General features: G+C 42.9%; 1 protein-coding gene across 1 annotated transcript in view; it reads left to right on the forward strand.

The window, feature by feature from the left end:
* The first annotated feature begins 11,831 nt into the window (after positions 1-11,831).
* Positions 11,832-12,396, forward strand: part of LOC119736577 — a 73,719-nt gene continuing 73,154 nt past the window's right edge. The window contains exon 1 of the mRNA XM_038210593.1: positions 11,832-12,139. Within this exon, the coding sequence (XP_038066521.1) occupies positions 12,121-12,139 (19 nt within the window). The 5' untranslated portion in view covers positions 11,832-12,120. The remainder of the gene's footprint in view (positions 12,140-12,396) is intronic.

Below are 12,396 nucleotides of genomic sequence, written 5' to 3' on the forward strand. Positions count from 1 at the left end.
GGAATATTCTGCAAATATTTTGCCGAGGTCACCCTGGAGCCTAGCAGCTCAAAACGGTCATAATATTTTATTCTGTTAGTAATGTTTATTAATCGGCGGCTTTTAAAATTGAGCTTAATTGTTGCGCGATTGGAAGGATTGTTTTTTTTCTGCGTTTTGATTCCGTTTAATTTCGACTTCTTAGCGGAAGGTCAATCTGACTGAGGTCCAGAAATGTTTGTGTTATTCAGGAATTCTTGCAGGCGTCCAGACTCATAATTATGTGTGTAAATAATGGCGGCTATACTGTTTCAAACCCTCACCGAAAAAAGTATATGTCAGATCCAGCTGTTATGGTTAATCAAGTCTATTTTCTTTAGTGTGAAACACACAACCAGCTCTCGCAAACAGTTTTGAAAATGGTAGCATATTAATGATACGTAGTCTGAACAGTAAGGAACCGTAGAACATATACATTTACATTAATAATGTTTCAGAACTAGCAGCAATCTAGTCCATGATCTTGCAATTGTTCCTCGTATCGGTTGACAATTATTTGCTGGAAGATTAAAGATAAACAGCTGAATATTTAGGTTTTTTTTTGATATACTGATACGTACCACAACTTGTAGTCCAGTTTGGCTGTGTAGGCCAAGTCTATGATGGATTTTTTTTCTGAGTCAGGCAGATGCAAATTTGAATACTGAGCGGAATTATTAAACATTCACCACAATGGCCACTCATCAGAGAGTTTTCGACTTGTGACTTAAACCTAGTGATGTTCTGCGTCTACACGATTCGAAAATCCCTTTCTGTTCAAAGTCATTTTATTAATAAATTACCTTGAAATTAAATACAAAATAGGTAAAATAATTTCCTTCTGAAAACCTGATCTACTTACCAATTACAAGTCTGATGGCGGAATGACAGTATCTCGGACCTTGTCGTGCGAGTAGACCACACATCCACGAAGATACAGCCGGTCGAGAGCCACTGACAACGGTGCACCGCGGCGAGTCAGTCATTGCGACGATGAACCCACGGGCGAGATTGCAAGATCGCTCAGTGAGGGGACATCAGGAGGACCAACAGTATAAATCCTGCGTTTAATTCCGCTCGGCGATCCATATCCGTCGCTTATGACCGAATCCTTCCGCACGACTTGTGTATATAAATGCGTCAGGCGGATTACAACAAGCCAACGTGTTCCCGTTTCGTGATCGAGACAAACCGGTGAGTGTCCCGTTGATGGTGCGATGCTATTAGGAGTGGAGAACTTGAGATAGCAAAGATGATTCGATCTGTAGGGAATCAGCGAGACAGTGAGAGTCCGTCTGACGATGAAGCGTGCATTCCTCACTCATCAACAGATCATCAGTGTACATTAAACATATAAGCTTCATTGAGCGACCGCAGGAGTTGACTTGCTGGGGCATGAATACCACTCACCCAATTAAATGAATAGTTTAGTCGCCGGGTTCGCATCAATCCATCTAAGAGAGAGGGGGTCCCACATCCGAAAGCAAGAAGTGCGGTCGGGGATGTTTCATTCTACAATCTCTTCATGATCGACGGCCATTGGCTTTTGCTTAATTGGGCCGACGGTTCCACGAGCAGGACTCGGATTCTGATCGCGTAGTAGTCCCGCGTATATATCACTCACCGTCCGCTGACTTATCTTGATTAAACTCGGAGTCCTGAGTTATTCTTGTTACCTTCGCTAGGGAGTAGCAGATGCTTAAATCACGGGAAGTCCATGCTTTAGTGGCGTTCCTGAGTGGACTGAAAGTAAGCCGTCACACAGCGGCATGTTTGACATTTTTAACTCTGCCAGGTTTTTTTGGAGTCAGGCAAAATGTTAGCACGCGTGTAGTTTGTATCACAGCTGTTGCTGATGTGAGCACGTCCTTGTTAATAATTATCCTCGGAGAGAAGCTGTCAAGTGTGGAAAATTATAATTAACGTAGATCCCTGGGATCGCTGACCCTTCGCTCATGACAGTTTTGGTATTATGTTGTTCATATTCACTGTCCATGACAGTAAAGCGTCTACTCTGTCCATCACATATACAAAGATGAACACTCACGTGTGCCGCGGGTCACAAGGTCTCTGAATGCCCAAGTTGTGCACAGTGGAGTTATCGCAAGTATCCCAACGCTGACAAAAGCAAAACAATAATTATCTAGAAAGAAAATTCAGTGTTTTCTGACAAAATGAACATACCGGTGGTGAGCAGGGCCGGGAGGGATTTTATAGGACGCTAATGCAGAAGAAATGTACTGGTACTTTTGCTCTTCAAATCCGTCACGGGCTATATGCATATCATTAGGTGAGAAATAGGGTTTACGGGTAAATATTATCACAGCACACATCACCAACAAGTTGAAATATTCATGCTGGAGTGCATAATATGCTACCATCCCAACTCTGCAGTAGCGGGAGTCTGCCTGCTGCTACACTAAGTGTCGCATCCCATCAAATTGTTCTCCTTACAGACCCCAACAGTTGACGTCTCTCTGCAGTCTTACGGTGCCGCTTTCTGCTGCAGCTATAGGTACATCGCGTGCTTTAATCACCAGAGGACCTGCCAGTTATGTGCACTCGTCATCGGTGGCATTCCTTTTTATCTTCGCCATCCCGCCTCCAGACAGCGCCGCGTGTACCATTTAACTTGTTGAGGAGAGTGTATCTTGTCCGTCCCATCCTCTTACGATTTCAATTTACTTCGGAAGCAGATCTTCTGTATAGGGAAGGATACTCGCAGGGTACTGCATATCCGGTCGGGTTTATACCAATGACTGCGCCTGTCTTGACTACAAGAAGAAAAATCGATTACCGGTGTAACTAATCCCATGACCGACAGTAAGGATCCATTAGTCAGAGAGTTGCTATCCGGTGAAAAAGTACACACTCCACATGGAAATACATACACAGGGTGTTAGATGCCTAAAGGGGACCAAGGGGCAATCATTTGTTCTCGGAGAAGCTTCTCTCAGGCGTCGGCTGAGCACACGAAAGCAATTCTTTGCATCTTCTGTTCTTCAAGTGCTCTCTCGATCGACGGCAGAGCTAGGAATATGACGCTCTCGCAAAACATAGGCCTACTTGAGATTGTTGTACTTTGCAAGGAAAGAGGGAATGGAGTCAAACATCACTCTCTGTCATCGCGAGACTGAGTGATGGAATACTAACTTAAAAAGGGCCCAATTAAATGACTGTTAGCTGATCGCTTGAAGTGATCGGGAGCCGTGAAGAGCACGCGCTTAGGGCAGTTCCGAATCGGGCGTTGTCAATAGCTTCGACTGTAGAGTTTAAACCGATGTGACTTTCAGCATGGAGTTATAAAAAGAACTGGAAAAAAAACTGATTTGGAACGGAGCATAATTTTTTAGTAGGCCTATAATATCTCGGTTATCTACTTTTGCTGTAGGGTTGCATCCAATCCAATGAACTGCCATAAGAATTACATGTAGTCAAGAATAACTCGAAAGATAATTTACAAAATTCCAAACCATTTTGGAGAAAGAAAAAATTCTGTCAAAATAGCTAACAGCCTCACCGAGGGTGATTAAGTTGTGTTAATTTGATGAGATCTCACATCTGTCTTTCATAGCAGAGATATGTATGGCCCTGAATCATATAGCGATGACAAATATATTTCACATCCAAACAATGTGGTTTGCTAAACAGGCCGTAAATCGACTTTACTAAGCGCCCGTTCTAATTAACAGTAACGATCGGTGACACGTGGCACACAATTTGATTGGGAGATACTAAATCTGGAATTCATTGTCGGCAAGGTCTGTGACATCGATACCTATACGCGAAGACCCTACAGGCGTGCTATGTAATAGCCCAGTACTCATCATCATTAGTGGTGTATAGGCCATAGGCCTACAATCCAATTAAATCTCTGTGTCTATACACGCTAACTCGCCCGGTCAGTGCAAAGTCACGCAGACGGTACGGGGGTGTTCGTAACACGTGAGTTAAAAAACCAATGACGCAGTGGTACCACATTGAGCTTAAACAGAGGGCTTTTGGTGTGTTCCTTTCCCTGTAGCCAATTATAACAATGTCCAAAATCTCTCTTATTAGTGTTGGACCCGGGTGCAACACGGAGTTTGGGAACCCCTTTCACACCAGACTCCGACGCGGTTTATAACGGGTCCTGCGCTCTACACGCAGGTAGAATCCAACTCTTATCACGACCAGGGTTGAGAGGAGGTATACGAAGTCCCAATCTACATTCGGCCCGTGTGCGGCTGGCGTGAGCCTGTGAACAGTATGTATTTCGCGTCTACATTTATTGCTTAGGCCCATCTGGCCATAACCGTTTAAACATCAAATCGGTCATGACTGTCAAGCTCAAACATGCCAAATATTTTTGTTCAGACCTATCCCGTTAATCAATGATTTCCCGCGTGCCATTAAATCACAATGCATGGACATTTTTTCTCCAACTTTCATCTCCCGGGATTCATATCACAAAATGTGAACGTTTTGCTATACGCTCCTTGTAAAAAGTTGAGTAGGCCTACATGTATCTAAAACTCGTACTTCTTCCACGTCTGTTCTCGTATTAAAGCACCAATTATATTCTCACTGTAAACAGCGCCATTGTCAGTAAACAACTTATCAATAAATAAGGGGCTAGTCAACTTGGTTCTTCGTAATCTTTTCAATGTGACAGAAAAGTGTTTCACTGACACAACCTGTGTTTGTATTGAGGACTGACACAAACACGCACAATGACAAAAGCGAAGTTGGACCTATTGTCAAAATGTCTGCGCCCCAACTGGCAAGAAATCAATACCTGCCACCAATCTGAGTCTGTATCTGCACAGTCCTTTTCCGGGTCAAAAACAACACTTTTCTGGATCAAAATGATATAGCAAAATGTCTCTTTTTGACCCGGAAAAGTGTCATTTTGACCACAAAAGGGTCACTTTGTCCCGGAAAAGGACTGTGCAGATATAGACTCAGATTCGTTTTATATTGTATCCAGTAACTCCGCAGAAAATTCAAAAATTATATCTTCATATTCGAATTGTACTGCTAATTATCGACTAGTCCGACAGTTCATGTTAAAGGTATCACGGTGCGTGGACGTTGCCTGCTGTAAATCCCTGAAAACATGGTCCAGGAGCGAAATATCACAACTACATTCAGATCTGGAGGGTTTCAGGCCATTAAATATATTCCCATGGGCACCAATGATAAATGTCTCCAGTTCAAAAACAAATAATAAATGGGGAAAAATACTCAAAATTGTCACAGGTGATCAAAACACACATCAAAATGATTTAACCTCTTTCACCCTCGGTTCAATATTGTTTGGGGGTTATTAATCTACAACTTTTGTGTGATTTTCCCCTCTTAAGATCACCCCTAAAAGCAATCCTGAGGATGATCGCCATTTTGAATTTGAACAATGATCCCTCAAAGAGCGGTGTAGCGTGAATTTAGGACTCGATGAAATACGGACTTATTGGTAGTATTGCGCATGCCCAAGTGAAGATTAGGAGAGTGACCGGTCACTCAGGGTTTTAACCAATAATAGGATAAAGGAGTCCGATTTTCGTATAGGAGTCCGATTTTCGTATGACACCAATTTAGAGGTGACTTCGTTTCTACCAACCCTCAAGTACAGGGGCGGCGAAACTTTCTTTGAAGTGCAAAATTGACATGATAGAAATCGTGATTTTGCCGGTGGAGACTATTTTCTGGTCTGCACGCGGGAGGATGGTCGGTCACCCCTTCCCACTCTTTTGGCCTAGCATCATAAACAGCGCCACCTTGTGTCAAATAGTGCCCGGCGCCTGGAGTTTTGATTCTCCTTTGTCTGAAAAATTCGTGATTTTCACATCATCCCCGAACACCAATTCGATCGTCAAAGCAATGTACGTTTTTGTCTCCTTCCCTCATTAATCACAGTCATGTTCAATATCAAGGCCTTTGCAGTGGAGGAACATTAATAAACAAACATTGAATTTCTCCTTGGCAGACATTTTGACGCCATTTATGTGCACATACTATTTCCAATTCCCCGTCTACTTTTGTGTTCCACGCAAAAACCAATTTCTCATTGTACCGTTAATGAGTCAGCAAGGTTTGCAGGTAGGAACATGGTGCCACGAGGCAGACGCCTATAAGTAGGTTATCAAAATGATAAAATAACGTGAAAATGATGACGAACTATTATTTTGTCAGTGTAAACTTATCAGGAGTCCAGTCATGGACGAAACGAGTTCACGGCGTTTTTAAGACTTTCAAGGCAACAGTCGCCGAGGCGAATGAGTGACTGCAGGGGTTAGTATTTTTTCATGTTGAGGTTGAAATGACAGATGTCACTCGTGTACACCGTCGTTTCCAGGGTCTCTGGTGAGCGGTTATCCCATTTTAAAAAATCTTGTAACTGAAGGAAATTCAAGGAAGTGTGGGTGGCTTATACCGCCATGACCAATGCAAGCACATTTCGCGCATACGGGGAAGTGTTGACAACAGCAGTCACAGTGTGGTCGTTGCGGGCACTAAAAAAAAAAAGTGGGGAAAAAAATAAAAAACAAAGAAAATACAAAGGAAACACAAAGGAAGACTACAAAGAGGTCGTAGTCAATGTTCTGAATTCAGTGCATATACTAGAAACTGCCAGACAGGGGCCTAAAAATGCGGTTATAAGTTTGAACAAAGTGTAAAAATGGTGTCCATCTCTTTTAATTGTATTTTTTGCTTCCGGTGAGTGCTTCGCTCTTCTTTAGAAAAAAATCCTGGCGATGCCCAGGGTCACCAGTTAAGCCGTATCTGAATACAATGAGACACAACAGTAAATCGAAGACACCAACGCCCTTGGATAGGACGCGGGCCGGGCGAGTACAAGCGAAATGGCTGACGCCCCCAATCCGATGCTACAACACCGCGTCACTGACTGTTCTCCAGTTCATATCAGCACAGGTGCAACGCAATCGAGGTCCATTGCGAACTCATCCCATACTCGACTTCGATGTTTTCTTCATTGTTTCATGAAATTAATACCAGTTCCACAAAACATTTTTTTTAATAGCCCGTAACTTGCCCTCCATCGTCTTTACCAATTACATACGTGTACCACCATGTGCCATTCACTCAGAGCGTGAGAATATTTTACCAAAGACAAAATGACATTGAAATACCACAGAGTGTCAGATACGCAGATTGGGCCTAAGCATGAGGAACAAAGCCGTGCGTAGGCCTACTGTGTTCTCCTTGAACTTGTTATTGTTGCTCGGCTTTGTCTCTTCGCATCGCGCAGATAGCGGGGATTGTATACGGCCTTCCGGTCCACGCCCGGTCCAGTTCTTGAGAATCCTTGGTTTAATAGTCATAGTCCTCGTGCATTCTTTTCTTGGTTTTCATCACGTAATTCAGTTGATTGAAAAATAAATAGCACTACCACTCCCTTTGATTCAAGTTATTATCTATCGAAAACACATTTTTCGAATCTTATCCTTGTGTTTCAATCTCCCCTCCTCTTTTGGGACACACTTGGCTATGATCAGCCCGCTTCGTTAAGTATAGGTGTTACCATGGAACGGAAACAGTGGCGTAGCCAGGATGTTTTTCAGTGGGGGGACCAGGGGGCACCAGCATGTTATGAGGGGCACCAGGGCGGACCCACCCACAACATTTCCCCAAGATGTCCAGGCCACTGCAAGTGCTGCAAATTCGAAAAACTGCAAGTGCTGAAATTTTGACGCTATAGCGGGCACCCTTGTTTGTTATCAGTTTATTCACATTTAATAGAGCCTATGCGGTTAAGGGAAGTCAAAATAGTCATCTAGATTCCTCTTCTTTTAATTAATAACTAAAAAAACTTTGAAAAGACACTTCCTTGGCAAGTGGCAATTTTTCGATTTGTTTGTTGGAGGGGGCACCTGAGGGGGGGGGGGCACTGGGAATTTGTGGGACGTGCCCCCTCCGTGGGATAGTCCCAACATTGGCCGGAACTGACCCAACATAATGTTAGGACCATTGTCGTAGTTGGGGCGTAGCATCGATAATGAAAACTGTCCCGCCCGTATAGTCCTATGTGACTCGCAGTTTGGGACTTCAGTTTTCTGCTGTGTTGAAAAAAATGGCGCCCGTTTCAAATCTGATTCGATCCAGAGTCGCGCCGAACCAAGAAGTATTAGGTGTAACTTTAGTCTAGACCTAAATAAATAATTATTTAAGACAGACAAACATTATCGTGTATTAGTTTCCCTCGACAACACTCAGGAGACATCTGTACCTGAATTGACAGACTCGCACGTGGAAATACGGGGGCGGGGGGGGGGGGGGGATGGGTTCGGGTTCGTGTGCTATACTCCGGAACGCCAGAATGAAACGAGGGTAACTTTCTGTATATGGTCGAGATAGGTATGCGTGGACAAAACCTCCATTCGGCTTACTGCTGTGTCGTGTTGCTTTTCGGTATAGAGAGCGACCTATATCCGACACATTATGCTGGAACATAACAATGACATACGACGCGTCGCGACGGCGAACCCCTTGCGATCGGAACTCACTTCCTCCAAAACTGGCATCCCACGGAGAACTGCAATTGTTGGTGTTTTTTTTGCGTGGATTGCCAATTGTATGGTGCCATAAAAGTGTATCCATATTGTGTACCATAAACTTTGTAAATAATTATTAAAAAAGAGTGTGGGCATGTATGTTCTCGTGCATGGTCCGATCTGTCTTTGGTTGAAAAGGGGCGCTGTGGGAACGTAGGCCTATACGTGCCGCAGCTATATGCTTTTGCCACCGTCCAAGGTTGAGCATAAATAGACAACTTCGATAATACTACGTGAGAGCATGTACGCAATGAATGCAATGTCCTTGCGGCATTGGATGTCGAAGTCTCTGGTAATCTTTTATGATTGTTCATTCGATCGACAGACCATGGTGAGCAGACTCTACCGAACTTGATCTAAAATGTGTTCATCAACATGCACTTTTTGAAACATGTCTGTGTTTTGATTTGCCTATTTATATGGATTGAAAATAAAATGGTTTGAAAACAAAGCATTGGTTGATATCAATCTCGTTAGCCTTTCGTTTGCCAAGCTTACACCTCATAGTTTTAATGCTTGATCCAAAAGTCCGGCTTCTCAATTATCAGAATGTGATCCCATATTTTGTGAGCAACCCTTCACAAGGCTGGTCTTTACTTCCGAATGTTTTGAAAAAGGTTTTTGCAATTCAAATCCTTCAAAGCTCTACGATTGATGAAATAAGTCCCCACAGGAAAATGAGTCTGTGTCCTCCTTCGCTTGCATGCCGAACGATGACTGTTGTAGAGAAGAGAAAAAATATGAAGCCTAACACCGGACGCTTTTGGACATCTGTTTGTTGTGCTAAAGTAAGAGGCAAGGCAAAGAAACGACAAGTCTATGCTCTTTATTGGCACGAGCCATTCATTTTCGTTGATGTCTACAGTCATTGTACAGTCCATTGGTTGGATTTGATAGTCACGTTTTGCGTGGGAGTCTGCGAGGGATTTGGTTGCCCGAACGGTTGTTGTAGTACAATTATGTTACCCTTTACTGGCGGGAAACTTTAAAACACGCCCCTTAACTTATCTTTCAACTGCTTGTTTTGTTTCCGACGGAACTACCTCCGCATATGTTTTGACTTTTTTTTCCTCGAAATTGTGTGAATACATTCACTGCCATTCGACGTTCGATGTCATTCTATCGGTAACTTAGCGCTCTGTACGTCATACTGTGAATAGTATAATCTGAGAGAGCCCGATGCCCATTTTGGTACTCGTAATAGATCAAATGCAACAGTAATTCTCCTGAAAATGAATTTTGTTTTATTTTTTAGAAATGACCTTTCCAATGCTACAAGGATATCATTTTTGTTATATTCAATGACACAATGTGGCATGTCTTTAGTGAGGGTCTGGTGGCACGTTATTCAATTCTGGACAATATGGAGACAATGGTCGTAATCACTGAAATCCAACGCACAAAAGCATTACTTTTTTATGACCAATCGATCAATAATGTACATGTTCATTATTTAGTAACCCTCATGCCCTCCCATAAGACAAACACAATTCAAAGGAAATAATAAACTCTGCAACTTCTGTCGCCCGATTGAGGACGATTCTTTTTTGGGGGTCACACATCATTAAATACATGCAAGTTGACTTTTTGTCATGTGAAAACACATGGCAACATACCTTCTTCGAGACAGAATATTTGGGTCTTGTTTTGACAAGCCGTTCCCACATTTTTTACCTTTACCATTTTTATGGCAGTCGGCTCATTGTACCATGCAGTCCGAGTGCGACCAGCGTTCTAGATTTCTAGTGTCAGGGACGAGTCTCCATGACAATGGCCATTATTTGTTTTCATATTGCTGATTCACATCACAGGAGGCATCAAGACGTTATTTTTGCAAACAAAAATACAAGTTCCCATGCTCATGTTTTGACAGAAATCACGCAGTATCTACAAACCGCGACGAGACACTGCGAACGGGGCCCGGAGTTCTTTGTTGGTCGCTCGACTCCGAATCTTTTACGGAACAACACCTTTCATGAGTATCATGCTCGGTGAGCCTTTTGGATTGAAAAGGGGGACGGACCACAACCAACTGGGCTCCCAGTTCGACCGGATCAGTTTGGTCCATGTAATATCTTCTGCGTCGGAACGATACCAATCCTGATAGCTTGGTACAGTGTGTTTTGGGCTTACTATCTTCAGTAGATAGCGAGGGCTATACGCGTAAGCGGTCCAGCATCATGCCGGTGAAAGCAGCTGTTTGGGCCGCACTTTTTGTCCTGAGCTTCGATCTTGCTGCGGCACAACGTAAGTTCAAAGTTTAAATCCTTAAAATTCCTCTCCCCTTGCTTATTTTCTCGAGTTTCACAGCAAGAAATCTAAGTTCCCCAACTACTTTTTCGAGCTACACATCATGAAGTAATTCATTGTCGATTGAAACGTCGAACGAAAAAACAATCAACCTATCTTTAGGTATTAAATAAATTATTTGCGGCCAGACAAACAGGTGGAATTTTTTGTGTGCGAGAGTGAGAGAGAGTCGTAAAAGAAACCTCAGTAAAAGTTGTTTTTCCGCGTTGCAGCCGCCGTCCCAAAAGACAAAAGATGTTTTTTTTCCCGTTGCAATAAAGCATGCAAGTTGGAAATGTGTGTTAGGAGGAAACATCGAATTTGCTGCAGTGCACGGGCAGAGCAACCTAAAATATTCACTGTTCGGCGATTTTACAACGCGGAGTAGCTAGGCCTAGGCTTGCGGTGGAGGAAATCTCCCGTAGAAGTCGGATTTAAGGTTTTTTGTGTGCTTGGACGGGAACACGGAAGTTTCAAGGTTATTTGTCTTCATTCCGGGATTTGGATATCATGAAAAGAATTATCCCAAGCATAGCTATCGCGAAGAGGACATTTAAAAAGAGGAACTTTTAACTTTGATGAATAGGATATGTGAGAGGATAGAAAGAAGGGGGCATCTGGGCGGCAAACCAGGGGAAAATCTGATAGGCCTATCAGATGATTTTTAAAGTGGCCGTTTTTCACCGAATATAGGACTGAGTCAAATTTTGAAAGGGAGTTCCAACTTGGCATTCTGAAATGAAACTTTACATTTTTCATTTTCCGCATTTCAAACTGAAGTATAGGTCACTGTGATGAGAAAAAAAATAGAAGCAGTGCGTACATGTTTACGACTGTTTAATTATAAGTATTTTACATATTTTTTTCATGAAACGGCCGTCTGTAAAACGCTACAATAAAGTCGTTTACCCAGACGTTTGAACGTGCAAATATAATGCGTTTCGTTTGTGGTACACAGGGTATGTTTACTTTGGCACGTGTGTGCGTGGCGCGTACGAACGAAATGCGGGACTTTCGAAGACGAAAAGCTACATTTTCTGAGGCTTAAACGTCCGATTGCTGGAATTGTAATTTAGAAGGAAATTAGAATACAGTGCAAGGATTTGCAATCCTCTATTTCTCGAAAATTTCCTCGAAAAACCAACAAAAACTTAACTGAGTGACTCGAGCCTTGTTGTGGCAGTGAGCATGGTGAGTTCTTCCGCTACCCGTCCATGGCCGGCAATGCGTCCGTCATCATCAGTTTTGTCATCATGTCATGTCTGTGTGTCCCGCAGGTGAAGTACACAATCATGGCAATAATGATCTGGAAAGTGTCGTGTAAAATTGGCTGGAAATGTTTGCAATGTTGTCATCCATAGACCTTTTGGGAACAAGCGTCGCAACCTATGACGCCACTTCCGCGATTGTCAATGATTGTGTACAGTTCAAAGTGACGTCAATGGAGAGTCAAGAAATTTCCTAATAAAATTGGAAATGCTTCTCAGTCCCAGATTCATGACTGACCTTCATTGAGATGATATATGAGAAAAAA

This window comes from Patiria miniata, unplaced genomic scaffold (assembly GCF_015706575.1).
Source record: "Patiria miniata isolate m_02_andy unplaced genomic scaffold, ASM1570657v1 HiC_scaffold_3, whole genome shotgun sequence".
NCBI lineage: Eukaryota > Metazoa > Echinodermata > Asteroidea > Valvatida > Asterinidae > Patiria > Patiria miniata.